General features: G+C 43.4%; 1 protein-coding gene across 9 annotated transcripts in view; it reads left to right on the top strand.

Annotated features, from left to right (window-relative positions):
- PDE1C (phosphodiesterase 1C) overlaps window positions 1-23,657 on the top strand; it is a 276,106-nt gene extending 252,449 nt beyond the window's left edge. For 2 of the 9 annotated variants that reach the window (XR_004644508.1, XR_004644507.1), the window contains 3 exons: window positions 7,313-7,378; window positions 8,692-8,775; window positions 9,500-9,781. Coding sequence is in view for 6 of the 9 variants with exons in the window: in XM_034761136.1 (XP_034617027.1) it covers window positions 7,313-7,378; window positions 21,787-21,956 (236 nt within the window). In the remaining 3 variants the exon portion in view is untranslated. Of the gene's footprint in view, window positions 1-7,312; window positions 7,379-8,336; window positions 8,669-8,691; window positions 8,776-9,499; window positions 9,782-21,786 lie in introns of those variants that run through there. The other 7 variants (XM_034761136.1, XM_034761134.1, XM_034761142.1 and 4 more) reach the window with 5 other exon arrangements.
- The last annotated feature ends 633 nt before the right edge of the window (window positions 23,658-24,290 follow it).

The following is a 24,290-nucleotide window of genomic DNA, read 5'->3' as shown; positions in this document are numbered from 1 at the left end:
TTCCCACGAACATTTGATTCGCGAGAAGCCTGAAGCAGGTAAGGAGGGGTGGGAGGAGGAGGCGCGGCCCAGTCTGGCCCCCCCGGCGTCCCCAGCCTGGGTCGGCTTGGGCCCTGGGGTGCCGGCCCCGGGCCAGCCCCCAGCCAAGCACCCCCGGCCCGCCCAGCACTGCCGGCCCCCACTGCTGGCCTGGCCCCCGGCTTGGCGCCCCCGGCTCAGCACCGCCAGCCCGGCCCCGGCCCAGCACCGCAGTCCCCGCATGTCCCAATTTTCCCGGACATGTCCGGCTTTTTGGGATTTCCCCCCGGACGGGGATTTGGAGCCCAAAAAGCCAGACATGTCCGGGAAAATCTGGACGTATGGTAACCCTAGTCTATTAGAAGAGACAAAGAGTAAGCTACACATATTAAAAATACGAGGCCCATGCTGCAGGCCTGACTCACTTCTGTGGGAGTCACATGCATGTAAGCACAACCATGGCTGATGGGGATTTTACAGATTGAGACCTGGATTTGGAAGTCAACCTGTGTACTAAAATGACACAACTTCAGCCTTTAGGATGAGAGTGCTGGTCAAATCTCTCACAAAGTACCACCTTGCTGGATGACCAGACCAAAAACTGTCTCCTAATCTGTGAAAGTGAATCCAGGCACTTTACATCCTATAAGTAGGGAGAGATTTCCTTGGGTGCCCCACTAACTTGTCCATATTTAGACTTTTCAAAGTAACTGGTCTTCAGAGAACTGGCATAGCTCCGTTAACATAAATAAGTGGTGCCTGTGCTTCTATCTAACAAAGGCCCAAGCTGCCCTTAAGGAATGTCAGCAGATTTTATTGTCAATTTACAATTTACTTACATTTTTTAAAGTGTAAATGTTCCCAATTCTGTACTCAGATAATGATTTAATTGATGAGAAAACGACATGTCTCTGACAACGTGCAAAGATAATTAGGAGTAGGCAGGGTCAGTTGTCAAAACAAAACGATTTTGATGCATCATTTAAAAGCACATGATCGAATGTTTATATCCACTGCTTGACCAGCTTTAAACATGAACTGCACAGCTTTTCATCAAGGGCGTGAGCTCAGGTTTTCTGTTTTTCCTTATAAATAATGCCTTTTGGTATTAATGACATTATCCACAGTCACAAGAGAAACATAGATACCTGACTCTAGGGCTTCTAAAAACTCTTGCAATTTCAGATTTAAAAATATTTTAGAGTTGTCACAATTTGAACACTCTCTCTTTAAATAAAGATGCATTGTTTTACATTGGCATTTTACATTTAGGCACTAGTGTTGTTCTGTACTATAGCAGGGAAACCCAGAACCCTGAACTTAGGTCCTGGTAGGTAAATAAAGAAGACCTTTTTAATTGTTCTGTTTTCAATACCCATTGATTTGTAGCTGGGAGTGAATTTTCAAAGGGGCTTCATTACAGCCTCTTTTGTGCTTGTGAAAAAAACTGACATGCAATTTTTGACAAAGGCCACCTGAACATACAAACACTAGAATTTAAACATGCAAAGCTTGTTTGTGCCCAGCTTGTATGCAAATGAGGTTTGGAATGGGTAGATTTTATTATTTGTGCGTACAATTGATCATGCTCAAATTCTGTATGCAGAAAGTTGCAAAGACTTTACATTTTAGCTCATGGAGTGTACACACAAAATCTGTAACTTGGATCTGCTTTTTAATTAAAAAAAAAATAATCGGTATAACTTAAACATTGATAGAAACTGAATGCCCATCTAAGGGCCACAGGCTCAACTGGGGAAAATCTGTGCATCTTCACGGACTGAGGAAATTTCCCTAAATGGCTAATTATTTGGCCCTGTTCTCATCACACTTGTACCAGTTTCATACTGGTATAACTCCTATGACTTCAGTGGTGTTTCTCCTGATTATCACCAATGTATGAATGACAGGCGTGTGAAGTCCATTTATTTATTTATTTTATCCACCGCTTCACCATCAAATAAGCAAACACAAAACAATGGCCCTCTATTTTCCATCTGCGTACCCAATACCAGTCCCTTAGCTGTGCATGTGAGATTTCTGAATATTGAAGCTTAAATATGGTAAGAGACTCTACAAGCTGAAGATAGAAAGCTGTGTTAATACCTGCAGCAGCGTGGGAGAGGGGGCCCAAATGAGAAAACTTGATAGGAAAAGCATACTTTACTTCCAGACTTCTCAGGCTCCAATCCTCCTCCCAGTGAAGTCAATGATACTTTGTCCATTTATTTCAATTAATATTCCCCACCATGGGCTCAGATCAAGTGCAGTGTCAATTTAATATCTGAAACATATTCTCTCAGGGGATGAGTATCCTGTTCTCGCAGGGAGATGGGTTTGGTGATCAGATAGGTCTTTTCCATCTCTGATCTCTGTGGTCCAAGCTAAAAGCAAATCGTTTGACCACCATTGATCACATTATTTGCCATTAAAACAGAAAAGCAGGCACTTTGTTTCAAGTTTCTCAGATTTTTTACTCTTCCTTCCCTGCATGTTGTTTTTTTCTTTTTCTGAGCAAATATAGTGTGAGATTTCTCACTGGCAACAAAGCAGAACTGTGACTGTCTCTTCATCCTCTGTCTCACACACAAGTACACAAAACCATGACCGTACACACGTACAGGCTCCACAATACACTGTTGGCACTTTGTATTCCTTTTATTTCATTAGCGTGCGTGTATAAGACCTGTTGTGTACTCATCTTTGCCCAGTTCTAGAAGCCATCCTGTGATAGGAGGATGTGTATATGTAATCTCATCCTCTTTGCTGGATGATTGTAGGAATGCGTATATAAAACAATCAATTATGGCCATAGGTGTTGTGTAGTGATAAATCCTAGTGGCAGAGTGAGCATTTTCCTTTTCTTCTGGCTTGGATGATATTTTTATACAATTTTATATACAATTTTTTTAAATATTTGCTATTTTTATTTGTAGGGTTCTGATTGGGTTTTACCAGAACTTCTGGTTGTCTGCAGGCCCAGATTCTCCCATTAAGATTTCTCTTCCCTTTCCCTCCCCGTAGACAAAAGCCATTGCATTTGCAACATCAGCTTAGAGCAAAAAATAAAATAAAACAACACCTTGGGCCCAAACATGTCATCAGTTGCACTGAAACTGATGTAAGTTGCGCACAAGCTCCGTTCAGTTCCACTAGCATCCCCATTGGGAACTGGCATCAAAGCGTAAATGAGAACATGTATACAAGATGCTAAATGCCGGGTGATTCAATCTGAAACCCCCCTATATAATGGTAGTGGTGTCCTCCTTCAGTGGGGAGGGCCTTGCTCCCTCCACAATGGATTTAAATAATAAGGAAAAAATCAGTCTTTGTTCCTATGATGCTACTTGTGAAGCAGCTTAGATCAGTAGGAAATTACAGCAGAGGCACAAAGTAGTACACTGATTACCTTCGGCAGGAAGGAAGTCTGTAAATTACCAGTTTACCTGTAAGACTAGATGTCACTGCTCTCAAATTACATTTGTAGCAATGGGTCCTGATGAATCTAGAGAACGTTCAACTTGTTTTGAAGGGGGGAAAAGGGGGAAATTAACCAAAATGCAAGGATTCAAGATTGTAAAATAATCTTTTCTCAGCTGACGTTGTGCAGGGAGTCCTATATATATAAAGCTGAACATACACTTTAGACTATCTTTATATTAGCAGAAATTATAATGGAGATGTCTTGTTGAACTGAAGTAATATAAGTAGTATACACCTGTAATCCAGAGCCTTTTTCAAGCAGGCAGGAGGCAGGTTGCTATATGTGTTTTGCATCAGGCAACTAGAAAACTAATCAAAATCCATTTTAAAGCAACAGTTAAACACAAGTTTGTTGGAGAAAAACCTCTTTGCTTTGTTCAGACTTTACAATAAATAAATATTGTTTTAAATTCTTCTCAGCAGAGTTGAGAACACTTGCCATTACATGAGCACAATTCCTTTCAGTTTTGCATTTTTTGTTAAGTTCCTTATTTGAAAGAAGAGGCTTGTAGTCTCTAAATGTATAAAACACTTTTCCAGCATTCCAGTTTTTCTGTAATGAGTACATGTATGTCCATCCTATTACCAAATAAAGTCAATGAGGTCTCCACTCCATTTGAATTTGAATGGGGGAAGGGGTGGTTTGTTCAGTCACTTTTTATATCTGCCACAAACATGGAGCTCTGCACTCTCTCTTTGCAGAATAACAAAAATCAACATTGGTGTACTACTTTTCATGTTGAAAGCACTGTATGGACATTAACTACTTACTCATCAGAATCCCTATGAGAAAGATGGGTAGGTAGTACGGGCCCCATTTTACAGCTAGGGAAACTGAGACAGACTGTAGAGGTAACTTGCCCAAGGCCGCATACGTGAGTTGGTGTCAGATTTGGGATTAGAATTTAGGAGTTCTTGACAGCTAACCTGTCCCATTCCACCAGGCAACAATGTCTTTCAGAAGTGTGTGTGGGTCTTTCTCTTTAAACAATATTTTGTGTCAAGGTCAGAACTATATATTTGTATGTGCATCTATATAGTGAGGGTTTATCTGTTTTATATACACTATGTTAGAGATGGGCCTGAACTCTGGATTATTAAAGATGCCCCCCCCCCCCAATTTTCGAGACATTTGGATTCTATTCCAGAGGCAAATTTTATGATGGGGCTTAAACCAAAAAGCAGGCTCAGGGGAAATCCAGATTTAGATCCCAGGTTTCCCACACATCTACCTGCCAGTTTGTCTCTACTCATGTCTGCCTTCCAATAACAAAACCTTTTGTTTCAAATAACAATTCTGTTTACTGAGTGACATCCGAGTGCCGTCTTCATCCTTGATTATACGTAGGGTTGCCGGATGTCTGTTTTTTGACCGGAACACTCGGTCGAAAAGGGACACTTGCAGCTCTGGTAGCACTGCTGACTGGGTCACTAAAAGTCCAGGCAGCAGCGCAGTGGAGCTAAGGCAGGCTCCCTGCCTGCTCTGGCTCCGTGCGGCACCTGGAGGTGGCCGGCATGTCTGGCTCCAAGGCACAGGGGCAGCCATGGGGAGTCTGCGCGCTGTCCCCACCCCAAGTGCTGGCTCTGCAGCTCCCATTGGCTGGGAACCATGGGAGCTGCAGGGTGGCATCTCCAGGCATGGGCAGCACGCAGAGCTCCCTGGCCACCCGAGCTAGACATGCTGGCTGCTTCCAGGAGCCACCTGAGGTAAGTGCGGCCTATCTGGAGCCCACACCCTGGATGCCCTCCCATGCCCCAATCCCTGGCCACAGGTCGGAACCCTCTCTTGCACCCTAAATCCCTCCTGGAGTCCGTATCTTGCACCCCAATCCCCTGCCCCAGCCCTGAGTCCCCTCCTGCACCCCAAACCCCTCATCCCCAGCTCCCACCCCAGAGCCCACACCTCCAGGCAGAGCCCTCACTGTCTCCTGAACCCCACATTTCTCGCCCCACCCCAGAGCATACACCCCCAGCCAGAGCCCTCACCACATCCCGCATCCCCAGCCCGGTGAGGGTGGGGGAGAGTGAGCGATGGAGGGAGGAGGGATGGAGTGAGTGAGGGGTGGGGCCTTGGAGAAGGGGTGGGCAGGGCAGCGGGTGGGGCAAGTGTGTTTGGTTTTGTGTGATTAGAAAGTTGGCAACCCTAGTTACACGCGTTTTATGTTTAAATGGGAAAGTAAATGAATAGATTTCACAGTAATTCACTCTCCTCTCTGCAAGCAGATAAATCCCTTGTTCATGAGATTTATTGAAGATTAAGGGGAAACTTTTGAGAGATCCCCTTGTTACAATATTTGAGCACATCATAGCATTACATATGCACTGTTTGTTTATTTAAATTTGAACACATAAAATACCTATTCCAAGGGTTTAATCTGCCTTGACAGATTATTTAAATTACAGTCCATAAAGAAGCCTCAACCAGAAACAGCACAGCAGAATCCTCCAGAACCCACGAAAATGTCACACCCCACATAATGATCAACTACTCTCAAATGCCTGCTTAAAGAGAAAATTTTGAAATATAGCCTGAAAGTCATCAAAATTGGGCTATTTCAGACCAATGGAGTGTGAATTCCAAAGTCAAGGGGCCCACACAGAGAAAGCCCTGCGAGTAGTTCACTGGTTACGAAAGGAATCAAGCTCAGCTGCATCTATTGATATCAGTTGTGTCAGGTGCTGTACTGGGAAAGAAGTAATCGCTCAGACTGGCAGGCCCAAGCCCTTTGAAGCTTTTTAGCTTAAAACCATCCCCTTTCACTCCACCTGGAAATCCGGTGCCAATCTCTGAGCACTGGACTCCACTGTTCATATAGTGCTTACACATCCATAAACTCCAGCTACGAATACAACTACATTTACTCACGGTGGGCCAGGTTCTGATACCCTCACCAGGACTATTTGTGACATGAGTAAGGAGCAGAGTCTCACTCTGAGAATGTGGCGACTTTTTTTTCTTTCTTTTAGTCCCCATTCTGAAGAACTTGTCAGCCTTTCTCTTTTTAATAAAATGAGACTCGTGATCATCAGTGTTGGAGAGAGACTTCAGCCATTTCTCCTTAATGGGGGATATATAGTTCATGACTGTCCACTAAGAGGTTGTGGGGCTTTTCTCTTCTTATTTTTAATAAGGTCAACATGTCTCTCAAGCACATGGTCATTCTTATTGATTTTCATAAGGGCACAATAGGTGTCAATTGATATTCTTAAATTCTGGTAGTTCATTGCTTTTGTCAGCCTCTCAGCTCTTTGCCTAAACTCCTTCAGGTAGAGAGGAAACCAGCCCACAAGTTTTGGTAGCTGTTGTGATCCAGGGTTTTGGCTGACCCATTATAGAGGCCAACTGTGAACTTCAGATCCAAATACAAAGCTGCCAGGTGTTTGGATCTGGTGATCTGGGGGCTGATCTCCACTTGCAATATTTTAGATTCCCTTCTTTGGAATAAATGTATAATGGAATTAATATTCAAAACCAGGTCAAAATATGGAGGAAAATGCCACCAACAAAATCATTTATCACTCTCCCTATGTTCTGCCAAAAAAGTTGAACAGAAGCAAGTGAAGAGGTATTCGATGTTGGCTCCTCTAAAATCAAAAGGGACAAAGAAGGCTGCTCAAACAGAGAAAAGTAGCCTGATTTTGTAAGGAAGTTAGCTCCACCCACATTACTAACACTGCTAAGGACAAGTTGAGAAGACATGACAGAAAGAAGCTGACACTATCGAGTGGCAGTGATAGTATAAAAAGCATTTGCACAGAGGCAGGCCTGCAGCTCACCCGTCACTTCTGAGACAATTCTTTCTTTTTAAAGGTTCAAAGCGACATTCAAACGAGGCACCAGGCTCAGGTTCCACGACAAGCCGCCTTACGTTGCCAGGTCAGTAGGTACCTCCATGCCAGACTGTGTTTGTATCATGTACAGCCACACAAATAGGTAATCAGGAGAGTTTTTAATCTTTTCAAACAGTAATTCCTCCAAGAATTAAGTCCTCCCACCAAGGTCACAGTTAACTCAAAAATTCACTCCTGTTTTGAGATTTCGATTGGATGGACCCTGTGTTAACTTTAAAAAAAAAAAAAAAAAAAAAAGCTTATGTTTTGTGGATTGCTGTGTGCAAATTATTTTAGTCTGCTGAATGTGGTAAGAAAAACGGGCTTCGTTCTAGTCACCCACATAGAGGAGTAGAAGAGAAGTAAAATGTTTGTTCGGTGAATCACAGGGCAGCTGTTTTTCAGTTCTCTCTCCCCCCAAGTCCCTGCTCTCTATGGTATATCAGCGATACCATCCTCCAGAGGCCCTTTATCTCTTTATCTTTATCCCATTGTCTCACACAATTTCACTCAGAAGGAGGGAGGGCAATAAGGGAAAGCAATATGAAATGGTGACTCAGAATGACTCAGCATGGAGAGGTAGTAAGGACATACACCTTTGGACGACATTGGATGAGAGCACAGGTAAGCTCATATTGAATCACCTGGAGTGTGGCTAAAAAAAAAAAAAAAAGAGAGAGAGAACCCAAGGAAAGCAGTTCACTTCTGATTTGGAAAGGCATTGAAGAATTAGTGACTACATTCATTTTTTGAGGACTACCTGGGATATAAATGCAGGTATTCAAGGTACAATACAGCTCTGCATATGGACATCAATATGCAATAGCACATCACTGTGTGACTGACATCTTCTTGCTAGCCGTGGCATGAGATAATTTCACGTCAAAATAACAGCACAGTCAGCAGAATTTTCTTCAAGGTACAACCCAGTGTAATCTGTACAGATCACTGGCTGTAACGCAGTAAAACAATGGAGAGATACTTGAAAACGTTAATTTTCTCAGATGAAGCAGCATTCTCTTTGAAGCCTCATGCACAACTTTGTCCTCTAATAAATATGGACCATCACTGAAAGTAAAACATAAGAAACTGGTCACATCACTTCTCTGAAGACCTTTGTTACGAACGTTGCCTGAAGCGATTCCTAAATAGAAGGTACAGTACAGTAAACACCATACAATCGTTCTCTTAATGTATTGAATGCCTCGTTATTGGCTGAAGTAGTTAATAGGTATTGTAGCATTAGCTGTAGATTTTGCCTGCTCCCATTTCTTTAACACCCTTGCCCTGGGTGCTATAATTTTTTAAAAATGTGTGTACATTTATATTGACGTTGTTATATGTGTGCTCCTGTTTCAGATGACTTTGGATAGGACTGCCTTGAAGATTACTATCATAATAAAAACCTACTAGCTCTGATATTTGGAGACATTTTTTGGAAAGGCATGTAATTTTTTTTAAAGGGTGGTTAATGTATAAGTTAAACATTTATGGACAGCAGAGATTGCTTTTAATATGTTGTTTGCACTCTTGCACTATTCCCCTGATAATACACTTGTTTTAACAAGCAATGTTTACAGACTGCTTTTCATCCCTGTTGTCCATGACATTTTTGTTGCTGTAATAAGCTAGTGAGCACTTGCACATAATAGGTATTGCCTGCCTACTTGCACATGATATTTGCTCTCAGAATGTAGGTAATTACAACAGGGTAGTTAAAAAGAGGAGGGAGCACAGTGCAGAGGATCAGGCTCTGGAGAGTGTTACACAAGATATAAGTTCTCTTCCGTTCTCTATCAACTCTCTGGGTGACCTTGGGCAAGTCACTTCACTGCTCTGTGCCTCAGTTTCCCCCTCCATACAATGGGGGATAATAATGCTTACTCAAGGTTAAGGCTTTGAGAGCTATGAAAAGAGCTATATTAAACTGAAGTGGTAGAATTCAAATACATAAATCCTGAGGGAATATGTTAATATACCTCTAGTATAGCACATACTGCTGTATTTGTCTTATACTGTTGATACATAAGGTTAGTATACATAGCAGCAAAAATGTGTGTATTGCAGCTGCTGTCCATTCCCCGCAGTGCTAACGGAGCAGATTTTCAGGCTGTTACTTTGAGTGTACTGACCAATTAACATTTCCATTGTTTTTTACTATTGTTAGGTCACCTGACTTGAACACCAGCAATCCTGAACATCGCCCTTTAGGAGTGAGGGCAGCGAGGGCTCTATCTATGTACCGTGCAGCAGGAGAACACTTCAGCCTGTCTTACTGTAGTTTAGCTGATCCATACAATGTAAACCTGGTGACTATTCAGTCTTTGCTCTGTCACATTGTGTATTGTTAACCATCTCATAATGGATTGTACAAAGAAGGCTTCTGAGTGGCACTTAAATAAATAACTGGCTGTGTTTTCTCTCTCTTTATTAAAACTTTCCCACATCAGTGTATGTTTTGGCATTGACTTAATAGATTTTCGGAATGTGCCTGTATCATAATGTACCATTGTACTTGTACACGCCATTGTAGAGTTCACATAGAAATTTTTATAGTTTGGTACAGGGCATGAATCAGTTATTCATACCCACAAACTTGTGATATATTGATGGGAAAAGTTAAGTGTAATATTTATGTAGCCCTGTGGGGCATATAGCTTTGTAACAATTCTGATTAGCTATTTGTGTACTGCACTATTAAGTTTATAGGCATCTGCTCTTTGTTGGAGGCAGCTGTGCTCCATTAAGAAGCAGGAGGGGACACCCCCCTCTCCACCTACATGCATCATGTTCTCTACTGGAGAACTTTCATTTTGTTGTTTGTTCTATTTAACCAGGAAAGCCCCTCACTTTCTCAGAGCTATTTGTCATTGTACAGTTCTCACCATCACTACTTTTCTTTATTTTTTTCCATACACAAAGAGCAACTGTCCAATTTCATTTCAAATTATTTTATTGCAGATTAAGGGAAAACAGCAAAGCAAGAAAGAACAAATGTAAAGTCTCCATGAGAGAGCACAGTATATGCATCGCCTCTGTGGCAGGATGCATGTGAATTGAACTTGAAGGGTGTGGTTGTGAGTAATGCTCAGAGCTGACCTATTTCTGTTCCCAGTGAAGTCAATGACAAATCTTTCATTGACTTCAGTAGGAGTAGAGTTTCACCAATGCACTAGCACCTCCTGCTGGGCATTTTGGGAATTAGCTCAGTCCCAGAGGGCACGCCTTCAGGTGGTGGTAGCTCTCCCATCCTCTTCTCCACCTGCAGACCCATTTGAGCTCCTTTCTCTCGGCATCTGCTTCGTGGCACAGCCATCCGGGCGTGTCACAATCAGGTTTCTCCCCCTTCTGGGAGACTCCTCCAATAAGAGTCCAGACACTCCTCACAGTGGCTTGGCAGTCCACAGCCAGGCCACACCTTCAAAGTCTAGTGGGGGCTGGTGGGCAGGCCCAGGGACCCCACAAACAGCAGCTTCCTGCTGCCTCTTCCTTCCAGCTGACTGTCTCTAGTCTCTGGGCCACTTCCCCACAGCCTCAGTGCCTTCTGCTCCTGCCTCTGGCTCCAGTACTTTGCCCTCTTCCCAGGGCCTCGAGCCCATAAGTCCTGGCAGCCTGTCAGGAGCTCTCCCTAGCTCCCAGCTAGCATCTGCCCTTCCCCAGGTGCTGGTCTCACTGTAGCCCTCTAGGAATCCAGTCTTATCCGTCAGGCTCCCTGCAGCAGACAAAGTGGCTCTGGTCTGCAGCTTCCTTTTATATGAGCTGGCGGGGCCCTAATTGGCTGTTTCCCCTACAGCCACTCCTTTGGCTGCCTGATGCTCAGCCTCTCTATGCTGGTTTTAACCCTCTGAGGGCAGGCGCCCTGTCACAGCATCGGTGTGCACACATCTGTTCTATGCACAGAGAATGATACTGTTCATGCCCTAGGGAACTTACAATTTAAATAGACAGGTAGCACAAGTCCACTGGTAAACCCCAAAGGTTGTATTTTCATTTCTATTGATGTGACTTAGTTTGTGAGTTTCCCAGGAGAGGTTAAGAATATCTAACCCTGCATACAGTGCTGTATATAGCAGCAGCATAATAATGATAATAATTAGGCCTCTGTTATTTGAGTACAACATCCCTTTGCCAAAGGGCCATTTCTTCTGCTTTGTGGCCAGAACTACAGGCTCTTTTGTGAAGCACACTGGGTACTGAATAGCCATTTTAAGATTGACTCTTTCCCCCTCCTCCCTACGATCCTTCCCAAACATACTTTCAGATATTTCACATCTTCTCCAGGACTGTAGATTTTAAAAATATCTTTGTTATGATAGAGGCAAAACCTAGACAGAAGAAAATCATTGTTAATTGACTCTTTGATGAATTCATGTTGCTATAGAGATGGAGAAAACTCCGCTAAGCATTTGATGTATTACAGAACTCACCTTCAGGGTAAAGGTAGGAGCACAGGTTGGTGATTATTCTGTGTAACTTTCCAGTAGGAAGAATGATTTAATGTTATTTTTTGCCCAGTTTTCCTGCACTGAAGAGGAAATGAAGTTTTGTGCTTTGGGGTTTTTTGATTTTGTAACTTAGCTATAACTTTTGGTGCCCAGGCCCAGATTTGTAAAGGTATTTAGGCTTAGGTCTTTTCAAAAAGAAATGTAGGTTCCTAAGTCAGTTGAGCATTGCAGCCACTAAATAATTGTAAAAATCTGGGCCTTCGTCCCATAGTTTCTAAGAGGCTTAGAAATGGCTGGCTGGATAGATAGGCACACAAGGGAAAGAAAGAGATACGGTTCATAAATTGCCAGTTATATTTCTTGGGTTCATTGCTGTTATACACTTTCAGAAGCTTGGAAACAAAACCTATTTTACAACCAGTTTTGCCAATTTCCACTTTACAGCTAGTGGGCCAAATTGTGGCTACTGCTCTGAGGAGAGGAAAAGACTCAAGAACCATTCCCCACAAGCTCCTCTGCTCAGCTGGCAGCCACAACCCCTTTGTTGAATGCAGAAAGATGTGGTAGCAGCTAGTACTGCCCAGCACTTCAAATTGTATGTTTTGGGATATGGCCAAGGGTGTATACACCCTGTGTGGGAACATGTTGGTAGCAGGGGGAGTACATATGTGATGTCTACCATCCTGGCTGATGCACTAGTGGTTGAACTGGTGACCTCCAGAGCTGAAAGCCTCTGTCACCATAGCATGAGCTAAAGAGCCAGGCTCTCAAGCCGATAGCACATGATTGAGCACAGAGAGCAACATAACACATTAGCCAGTGAGCTGTATACTTTACCAGGACAGAGGACTCTCATGTCTAGCAATTGAGGCCTACAGCAGTTTGAATCCTGGATGAACTGGTGACCCCACAGCAGCGAGGTCCTCATGCTGTTTTGGAAGGTACTGTTTTTCTCTTTTCCCTCCTGTGAGTTTTTCTACTAAAGGAGACAACTGGGGCCACTGAATTTTGTACAAACACATAGATGTTTTTAAAACTACTTGGAGACTAATTCCTCTCCCCTGCCCTAGCACAGAACATTTCTTGAGCGTTTCAATCTTGATTCTCCTCCTCCACTGTCCATGAGGTGCTACTCTTAATCACTGCGTGTGACCCCTTCAGTGGCAAAAGAAGAGAAAGTAAGAGAAAAGCTGCTGAATGCTTCTCACTTCATTTAACAGCTAAATACCAGCTTAGAAAATGACGGCATCTGTAACTTGCCCAAGTAGTCATCCATAAAAATGGGCTAATGAAGGATTTTCCTTACGGAACATAATCTGTGTTTAGTTCAGGGGTCGGCAACCTTTCAGAAGTGGTGTGCGGAGTCTTCATTTATTCACTCTAATTTAAGGTTTCACGTGCCAATAATACATTTTAACGTTTTTTAGAAGGTCTCTCTCTGTCTATATTATATAACTAAACTATTGTTGTATGTAAAGTAAATAAGGTTTTCAAAATGTTTAAGAAGATTCATTTAAAATTAAATTAAAATGCTGATCTTACGCCGCAGGGAGTGGGATCGGCGGCTGGGACCCCGACTGGCAAGGGGCCGGCAGCCAGAACCCGGGGCTGGCAGCCAGAACCCGGGGCTGGCAGCGGGCTGAGCGGGGCCAGTGGCCGGGATCCCAGACCGGCAGTGGACTCAGTGTCTCAGCCTGCTACCACTCAGCCCGCTGCTGGTCTGGGGTCCCGGCCCTGCCCACATAGAGTGGGTACCTACCTTCTCCCTGGTTCGAGCCCATTCTCTTCCTCTCTCTCTGCACTGAGCTGAGGGTGGGAGTGCACTGAGCACAGGGTTGGGGGTGAAGGACCAGGCTGGGGGTTGGGGTGTAGAATCTGGCCAGGAGCTAGAATGAAGGAGGGGGCTCAGGGTTGGGGCAGGAGGTTTGGGTGTGGAGCGCTTACCTGGGCAGCTCCCATTTGGTGCAAGGGGTGCATGTGGGGGTGTGTGTGCAGGAGCTCCCATTTGGTGCTCAGGGTTGGGGTGGGGATGTGGGGGGTGCAAGTGTCAGGGCATGGGGTGGGGGGGGCTGGGTATGTGTGGGGGTGCTGGAGTCAGGGCTGGGATCATGGGGAGTGCAGGGGTCAGGGCAGAAGGCTAGGTGTGTGTGAGGGGGGTGCAGGGGTCAGGGTAGGGGCTTGGGGGAGTGTGGGGGGGTAGGATGGGGAGCGGTGTGGGAGTTGGGACTCCTGGGCTCTGGGAAGGGGCTGGTGTCTGATGCTCGGGGGAGGAGTGCTGGGAGCGAGAACTCTGGATTCCTAGGTTTCTAGCTGGGCTCTAGTTGTTCGAGGGGTGGGGTGGGGAGCAGACAGAGACTAGGGCTCTGGACTCCTGGGTTCTGCCCTCAATGCCGGAGGGGAGTGAGGTGGGGAAAGAGGCACAACCCAGCTGTTCCCAGGGTCCAGCAAGCGGCGAGCCACAGTCCCCGGGCTCGGGTTCGGGCTATGGGACGCGGCCTGCCCCAGTACAGAGCCGAGCTCATCCCGGCACCGGGGCTCCAACCCCGGGGCAGCCTGCCTGAGTCCAGGGAGAGGGGCTGGCCGTGCTCGGGGCGGGCGCAAAACTCAGCGGGACCCTTCCCCACTTACAGGCCTCGCGGGCGCTGCAACTCCTGTGGGGCCGGGTCCCTCTTCCTGCCCCTGCCGGCGGGGCCACTTCTGGGGCCGCTCAGACTCCGCGGACACGAGGTAGCAGTATGGACACGCTAACCCAGAAACACAAACTCCTGCCGGAAGTGATGGAGGTCAGGAAAGCATGTGCAAATGCCGGCAGGAGGGGCGGAGAAGAGCAGGCCGGGCCGGGAAGGATTTTTAATGGCCCGCTGCTGCCTGCCGGGGTCCCGGCCGCCGGCCCCGCTCAGCCTGCTGCCGGCGGCCGGGACCCCGGCAGGCAGCAGTGTGCCATTAAAAATCAGCTCACGTGCCGTCTTTGGCACGTGTGCCATAGGTTGCCGACCCCTGATTTAGTTCATTTCATGTACCTTTGAAATTATATAACCTTATACTGCTCACAGAAGGTGAGATTCTTGCAGTCTTCATAAAGCCCAGTTACTAGAGCTCTGTTTGCCTATTCTGCATTGCAGTTGAAGATGAAAGCCATCACATAAACATGGCGACTGGCTTCTCCTCCACTGAGGGATTCCTGGGTGCTGGAAGTGTATACCGTATATACTCGTTCATTAGCCCGTTCGTTTATCAGCTGACCCCCCAAAATGGATAGGTAAAAATAGCAAAAACTGTATGACCCTTTCATAAACTGACCCTATATTTCAGCGGTTGGAAAACTTTGGCTCCTGGCCTGTCAGGATAAGCCGCTGGTGGGTTGGGACGTTTTGTTTACTTGAAGTGTCTCCAGGCATGGAGCCCCTCAGCTCCCTTTGGTTGCGGTTCGCCGTTCCCAGCCAATGGGAGCTGCGGGAAGTGCTATGTCAGCACCAAGGCCCCTTGTGACACCAGTGTACCCCATCGCAAGGTAAGGAGCCATGCAGCTTCAGGTTCTCACTCCTTCTCCAGCCCATGTGCCTCCTTTCCACTGTTGTGTATGGTGCCCTCCTGGAGCTGGGCATCTTATAATTCTAGTCTCACCCTGTCCCCAGAGGGGAACCACACTAGTTCCACTGCCAGGGAACCTCCATGTCAGCAGAGATGTTGGGCTGCATTTGCCCCATTATAAATAACAACAATAAAAAGAGAAAGTGCATCAGAATGGAAGTGCGATAACTCAGTGTCTTTCCATGTACTTTCCAAAGCTGAACTGTGTGGAGGATTCTGCCTGTGGGAGGATGCATGTCTTGCAAAAGAGGATTATTATTATTATTTTATTTTACACTAAGTACATTAAAAGTCTGATTTTCAGGGATTCTGAACCACTAATTTCAATTTCAGATTTTTGAGCATCTCTGAAATCAGATCTTTAAGATCCTGCTGTATTTCTGTGGAAATCCAAACTGCTGTTACAACAGAAATTCCTGTAGTAAATGTGGGCTAATGAGTCCGCTGCTGCACCAGTGGCTTTATGTTCATTTAATCTTTTAAAATGAATACAACCTTTCAACACCCAGTTGATCAGTTACATTTGCTCCAAGTCATTGTAACAGTCCCACTGGAAGCTAAGATTTTTTTTCTTGATGGGACTGGATTACTCTGTAACACTAACAGCTCATTTTCAAACATTTTCAGGAGCTTTTGTTATTATAATAGTATTTTGAAGTATTACAGGTGACTACATCTAACTTTATTACCATGCTGTTAGTAATAGCGTCCTTTTCTTTGAAGCAAGCCAGATCCTAAGCTGGTGTAAATCAGTGTAGTTTCGAGGAAGGCAATAGAGCTATGCAGATTTAGACCATCATGATGTACAACAATTCATGTTACAAGTCAAGAGAGAACCCTGAACAAAGATAAAAATAAGAACATTACATACATATAGAGGTCATCCTAATTGCATCCAACATTTATGACTACCTTGTGGGGGAAAGAGGTGAGGTGAGGTGGGGTGGGGATGAGTGCTTACAGATATCCAGTGGGCTGTGAAGGGAAGGTTTATTTTGTTCTAAGAACTAAGTTACTGGGCGGGCATTGACCATATAAGCTTATCAATTGTTTACAATTGTCAGTGCCATTTGTGCTACTGAAATATTCCTGCTTGCTTGTCTGGGCCCAATCCTGTTTTCCTCGCTGAACTGTTTCTTTCCATGGGCACAAGCTTTGTTCTTTCTTACTGATAAGCTGAACTAAGTTATCATGTATTGACAGAAACTATGTCCTTGATTCTCAGCAGTTTCTGTCTTTTCTGCTGGCTGAATTTTAACTGCTTCCTGACATATCAAACCTAAAATGCTGGCTCTGAGCACCTGGTGTTGACTATATTGTTTTCTATAAGGACTCATTTCCCAGGTCTATTGTGCTATTTTAAATCATTACTTTCGCTTCACACAATTACCATCAATGCACGATTGTTTTGTCTTGTTGAATGCCAATAAGAGTTACACACACATACCGAGGACAGAATCTAATCCTGTGTACTTGACCCTTGATCACATCAGGGCTTACAAAACATTCACTATCAAAACTGCACTTTATCAAACGGGCATGCAGAGTATTTAGAAATTCCTTCACTTTTATTTAGATGACACTCAGGTGGGTAAAGCTCAACCAGGCAGGAGTGAAGTCATGTTTGTGGAAAAGGGGAAGTGTTCTGAAGAGCTTGTTGCCAGTTTGTGCATGACTGTTTAGTTAAGGAGTAGAAAATGCCATTAGAGCTTGTGGGGGGAAACCTTACCTGCTCTTTTTGCTCGCAGGCCCATGTCAGGAAAAGGATCAAGATGTGTGATTGCCCTCTCTGCCTTAGCTGGAGACTCTCCCTGTTTTGCTCACCATGGTCATCCATTATGCCTTATCCAGATAAAGCCACTGTTGTGTGCTTCTCATTAGGCCTCCTTTGAAGCTGATGCAAAGGCGCCAATGTGGAATGCAGCTTCTGCCTTGTTCTTTATAATAGGAGTTGTCTGGCTTACACACTTCCTTCTGCCATCTACACTGGCTGCCAGTACACCATGCAATACAGTTTAAGGGCCCCCTTGTGCATGGTGGAAAGAGCCCTCAATTCAGTGGGACATGAAAGTGCTCAGTACATCACAGGATCAGGCGTTACTGTATAGATCCCTTTATAAACTAGGCCCTATGTACTTGAATGAATGCCTCTTATTGTATGCCCTTGCTTGTTGGTTACTAACTGGTGTCAGAGCTGGGTTGCTCTGAGCATCTGATGCAATGGCCATTCAATTCAATGGGAAGACTCCCACTGTCTTTAAGGGGCTTCGGATCTGGCCCTAAGTTCCCCGATTCAATACGAAGCAGGCTGGGAGGAGAAGTCTTTCCCAGTCAAGAGTTTTTAGTTGTGGAAATCGCTTCAAGAGGCTCACCACTGGATTCTCTCACTGGCTGTCTTTAGGAAACTGGGCAATTCTTGTTTATTTCAGTAGGCCTAGTTTTGTCAACTTTTTGCCCTCAACATGATTTGTATCTGTTGACCTTCTACATTCTATTTAGAGTTAATTTCTCTGAGAACAGGGAGGTTTGCTTGATGGCTATTGGCTTTATTCTTGTGTCAGATTTTTTTTTCTCTGTGTATTATTATTGGCTGGTTCATTCTGTACTGTTTTATATCATATATCATGCATCTCAATAAACAGCCTACAAGGGGTTACATAAAATAAGTGTGTGAATCATGCACTTATCCTGGTTTGAATCTCCAGTTCACATGATAATATGCTAATGTGGCAAGATGACATATCACAGTTGAGGTAAACCTTTTCAGTTCATGGCGAGTCAGATTTCCCTGCCCCTTTCCACCTCCCCCATGCTTATACATTACTCTGAATATCAGATTTTAAAATATAGGCACTCTCGTCACTTCCATAACATTTCAGCAAAGGTTTTACCATTTAACATTCTGGGAAATATGCAGATTTTTATATATATTTTGCTTTGATAGGAATTTTTCCAAAGTCAAATCTTCTAGCTGGGTAAGGAGGTGATCCTGCAACAGGCACGTCACTGAGAGTAATGGGTGCTCAGTACTTCTCAGGCTTAGGCCCAAAGTCTGCACTTGTGGCAGTAATAGACTCTCCTCAGTTTTGTTGATTCACTTATGAATGAAATAATTATGGCAAACACCAGACTCAAGGTTTGTACATCACCCTTCCTGTATCTCTCATATATAGCACAGGGTTAGATATGATTGATACTCATAAGGAGTGGTTTTTATAAGTATCTTGTGATCTCCCCACTCTATCTTCTGCTAGAGTTTGGGTCTCAGTCTATTCCTCTTTCCTAGAACTATCTGAAGTTGAGTGGGTTTGGCAGGAGGTAGCTTAGATGAACTACATTTTTGGGGTTTTTTTTTTCCGTTTATTTGATTCACATGAGTTTGCAATCATGTTTTTTATGAATTCTGTATTTGTGTGATCCCATTTCACATGGGTTTCCAACCTAACCCTGGTTTACTATAAATTTGCCTGAGACACTGTCCAGGTATCCCTAAAGTCTGTACCCAAGGTTTGCTCAAAACTCAGTCACTCTTAGGCGAACCTAGGTTCAGGTTTGTACCAAAAACTTAGAAGCAAGTAGGTGAAAAGTTGCACAATACACTACTCTTGCCGCTGGTTTGAGAACATAGATAAGCATCAGAACTCTTAGCCCAATTCCAACAGAAAACCAGGTAAAAGGCGGTGACTTATCTCAGTTCCTGTCTATGATGCTGAAAATAGAACTTGCATATTAGATCTGGGCAAACTGGTCACAGCAAACAATTTGTTTGATAAATTTAGTTCCTTTTTGTTTGGAATTATCTGCAAGCAGGCCCCCACAAAGTTGTTTTTCAAAATTATTCAAGAAATGGTTTGTGCAAAACCATCTAGGTTTAGAGATTGTTCACAAACTGTTTCCTGCAGCTATTGCTTTGAGTCATTGCTATTTATGTTTGTACATGTGAGCTCTCAGCTAACAAGAGAGAGGAAGGTTGGCCTTATGGTTAAAGCAGTCAACTGAGATGCTGCAGGTCTAAGTTTGATACCCAGCTCTGCTCATGACTTCTTGTGTGACCTTAATCTCTCTGTGCCGTCCTTCTTCTGTACTTTTTCAGCTTCATTGAATACCCGTTGTGAGTAGTTACATGACCCTAGAGTAGTAATGCAGGGCTCAAAAACACACAATATTTTACAGGCTCAGGGAATGACGTTCTTGTTTTTTGTCTGTATCAGTAATGGGGAGAATTTATAATCAGAGTCAAGTTTTATTCACTAGGCCTCAGGATTTATTTGTATAAATATGGCCCCAGCATTGCTTTCATCTCAGTGGTGCATAGATTTGATCTGTTCAGTTATTACAGACATAGCCACAGACATCAGCTGAGAACACAAGAAATCGTAACACTCTCTATTTCCATTGGCTCTTGGTCAACTGAAGTAATTTTTGTTTAGTCTTCCTCACTTCCTCTGCATTTTTTTCACGTATTGCGATGGTGCACCCTCTGCAGATGTACATTAGGATTTCAATTCTCATCTGTGCCCATCATCCAGACAATGCAGCTGAGGGTGAGGCAATCCATTTTCAACTCCTTGTTCCCTGGGCCATCCAGGGGCTAGTGTGACTATATCAGCATACTTTAGAGCAGACATAGGGCTGCTCTACTCTATGCTCAGTTGACTATGGCCCTCGCAGTGTATTCTGGCCATATCCTCTCCCCAGCATGGGAGTTTTGTCAGTGGCAGCTCTGCTTTCTGGACAGATGGAACCCTACCCTGCTCAGAAAAATGACAAAGTAAAATCAAATCAAATAAATGTTGTTTTCACCTTGATTCTTTGCACTATTCTTAGCTTTTATTTAACACCGTGACTTTTTTTTTTTTTTTTTGGTCAGATGAAGGTTCCATGTAGCACATTTTCTCCACTCCACAGTGTATATAATGCACATGCATGCAGTCCAGCAGCGGGCTTCAAAACAGCAGCACTGGCTTTCACAAAGTCCCTTTCATTAATGATGAATGTGCATCCCAAACCAGAAACAATGTGCCATGTAATATTGTCTTAGAGATACTTCCTAAATTCCCCCCAAAACTATAAGATCACGTCTCACAAGCATGAAGCCTAGACAACAATAATGCTACTCATATAGCATCATTCATCTAATCACCTTTACAAACAATAATTATTTAAGCCTCTCAAAAGCTCTGAGTTAAGTAGTTATCATTATCCCTATTTTACAGATGGGGGAACTAAAGCACAGAAAGGGTAAGTGGTCCTAACTCCCAGTCTTCTGACATAACCTCCCCCCACCCCTGCATACTCATAGTGGGAGTCAATAATGATTAAGGAAATTGAATGAATTGTGTTCCCTTTACTCAGCTATTGAATTAAGATGAAAAATGGTCTGTCAGTATTCTGGATATACCCCATATACTTATCAGCCAGCTCATCACCATTGGCAGTGACTCTGGTACAATTCCATTTAGCAATAAACTTTTCTCCATGCTGAGCAGTGGGAAATCCAACAACAGTTTGGCCAAGTCCATGCTGAGTAATGAAAACAGAATGAATATGAAGAGTGAATGCCCCGTGATGAGCAGTAAATCACCTAGCGGACACACTGCAGACTTTAATTCTACTTGCCTGAATGACAGTCTCCTTGAAAACAGGAAAGAATCAGAATATTTATTATTGGAGATGGGATAAAAGAAGTACTTGGTTTACTAGAACATTTTATGGTACATTTTATTACTCCTGGGATTTATTAACATGAGAGAGCGAAGTGTGCATCAGAAATTAATGTTAAGTAGTTCACATTTGGGCATCTCTTTAGCTTCTTTGATGCTAGAAGTAACACATTCTCCATAGAATATTCATCTGATGCTACTATTTCACTGATCACTTCATTTACCTTTGATAACCAGCAATGGGTGTCATTTGGGTTTAGTTATCTCATACTTCATTCTTGGTGTTAGGTGTGTAAAAATGGACCCAAAGCATTCAAACTCCTACAATTTAAAAGTTTAGAAGATTCAGAGCCAGGTATGGAGCCATGCATGAATTTCACAGCTGACAACTATCTCATTAATGAGTCAGACCAAAAATCCCAGATCCAACCATCCCTGAATTCTGGGGAAGTTTGGATCTGAATCCAAGCATAGAGCCTCAAACTCATCTTTGATTCAGTGATACAGTAATTATTATATATTTAGAAACGAAACCTGGTGCTCAGATACCTATATAGGTAGGTAAATACAGACTTGAACTTTACATTTAGGCCCCCTTTCACTAATTGGACAATATGTTTTCTCTTTCTTCTATACAGACAGACATATTGGTTGGGGTGAACTGGGATACAACAAAATCCATGGGTTGTTCTCCACCAATCTGATAGTAGCTTTGTGAATGAGTGACCTTTTTTTGTTTGTTTTATAACCTCTAGCTATCAAACCTCAACTGCGCCATTTAAAGAGACCCAGTTACCACTCAGGAACCCACTTCCCACCCTTTCACAAGAAATCCGAGGAACATCTGGTGAGATACAAGCTGCTCGACCAGAGGGGCAGGATGAAAAAGATTCAACATATTTCTCAGAACTGGAACAGGAAATAGAAGAAGAAAGGAAGTTCACACTGCTCTTTGCAAGCTGATGAAGGACATTGTGTAATAATCATGGATCATTTTAATTCTGCACCAAGTGGGGAGTAATCCAAGATGCAAGCAAGTATATGATTTAGCCAAATAATTCCATGGAATCTTCCAGTAGAACCATTCTCAATAGTGTTCCTTATTGCTGGAATATTCTCACATTTAGGGCTAAAATATTGGGCTGTTACTTTAAATTTTCAAAAGTAAATCTGCTTACGTAGAGTTACTATCAAATTAAGAATGGTATAGATTCTGAGATTTTAAGACCATCTAGTCTGACCTTCTGGATAACACAGGGCATATAGAACTTCCCCCAGTAATTTCTGCATTGAACCCACTATCATGTGTGAGGTCCTGCCTAGCCTAGCTTTAAACTGATCGTATTATGAATAAGATGCCTGACAATTATACTACAATAGGGATTGAGAAATAAGTACAAGGAATGGGAGATGAACACCTCCCCGCTAATTTCACAGATGAGGGGGAAAAAAGAAAGCATAACATCACATTAAAATGCATGAGGCTTATTTAGCTTTGTTCAGCTACTAATAGATGTTTCTGGCTTTTGGCCCATTGATCGATATGGAGAATGGAATCCAAGTCTATGAGGCCACATTCCTCCAAAGCTTTGTATGTAGGAAGGAACCCCTAGATTTAGAGAAGCTGGGTAGAACAAATACCTAATACAGAAGCAAAGTGGTAGGAATAGGAGAGGGTCGCAGTCTCATCACACATGTACTCAACTTCAGTCTCTCCGTAAAGAGCACTAAACAGGACCATATTCATCTTTAGTTCTCTAAGAGTTTTCATTCCTGGAAATGATGTCTCTGAAAGGCATTGCTACAAATGATGTTAGGTAGTGAAAACTAATTGGTTGGAGCTGTGACATTATCCCCACTGATTATCCCCATTTCAATAATACATGAAGTAGTGAAGTTCCAGGGTCAACATCACAAGGTGACATGTCTCTTTGGTCCCACAGGTGTAATAGCAGAGTTACCCATCCCGCCTCTTGTCCCATTTGGCTATAGGCTACAGATGTGTAAGTCTGCCTGACATCAGAACGGCTACATTTGATGTGCATAACATTGTGGTGCCACATAGATAGTACAATAAGGGCTAAGCATTGTGGGGAAAATTGCTGGGGAATGTTATAGGCACTGCAATTCTTCATTAGAGATTACCTTGCCGTTCTTTGCGCACTAGCCTAGGTCCTGTAGCATTTCACAGATGGCTGCTGACAGTGAGCTCCACAAAATAGGTGACCTCAGCATATTGCTCCTACTTGCAATTACATTATTGTCTTCCTCTTAAGTAGCACATCAGCTGCACAACTGATGTCATTGCCTGTCAATTGACTCCATCCTATTGGCTGTCTTCTCTCTATGCATTTGGTTTCTATGTTCTGTTTTCCTCAAATACTATCAGAATTCTTATCACTATAGAGTCTTCAGTTACTGTGCTCCCCAGCAACGTAAATGCAGTGAAATGTGGTATATACTTTGAAGTCATCTGTTACTAAAATGTTGAAAACCTGATTTATATCTGGGAATTCTCGGCCTGATGAAGAGCAGATATTTTCACTATATATTGCTTGTAAAGTGCCCTGAAATGTTTTACCTGACTGGGTTGTATAGAAATGCAAAATATTATTATTCCAAATGAGTTTTCTGTGTCTGTGTCGTTTCCTTCTCTCAAACAGCCCTTGACTTACCACACTTTATCTTAGACCTTTTCCCCTACCTGTCTACACCCTTGGCATTCAGATGACACCAGTTTAGACTTACTGGGCCAGATACACTTTCCTGTTCCCCTGGGTTCAGTTTAACTTGCACTTCCATTTTATTATTTACATTGTGTCACTATAGAGCAGGGGTAGGCAACCTATGGCCTGGGTGCCAAAGGCGGCACGTGAGCTGATTTTCAGTGGCACTCACACTGCCTGGGTCCTGGCCACTGGTCCGGAGGGCTCTGTATTTTATTTAATTTTAAATGAAGCTTCTTAAACATTTTAAAAACCTTATTTACTTTACATACAACAATAGTTTAGTTATATATTATAGACTAATAGAAAGAGACCTTCTAAGAACGTTAAAAATGTATTACTGGCACGTGAAACCTTAAATTAGAGAGAATGAATGAAGACTCGGCACACCACTTCTGAAAGGTTGCCGACCCCTGCTATAGAGTCTGAGCACGTCACAGACAAAATGTATGTAGCCTCTTAATGTATCCTTCTCCTGCAATGTAGAGAAGTATTGTCATCTCATTCTTATGGATGGGGAATTAGGCACAGGG

This window comes from Trachemys scripta, chromosome 2, assembly GCF_013100865.1.
Source record: "Trachemys scripta elegans isolate TJP31775 chromosome 2, CAS_Tse_1.0, whole genome shotgun sequence".
Classification (NCBI taxonomy): Eukaryota; Metazoa; Chordata; order Testudines; family Emydidae; genus Trachemys; species Trachemys scripta.
The sequence above is the reverse complement of the archived record's forward strand: the minus strand, read 5'-3'. Positions and strand labels throughout refer to the sequence as shown.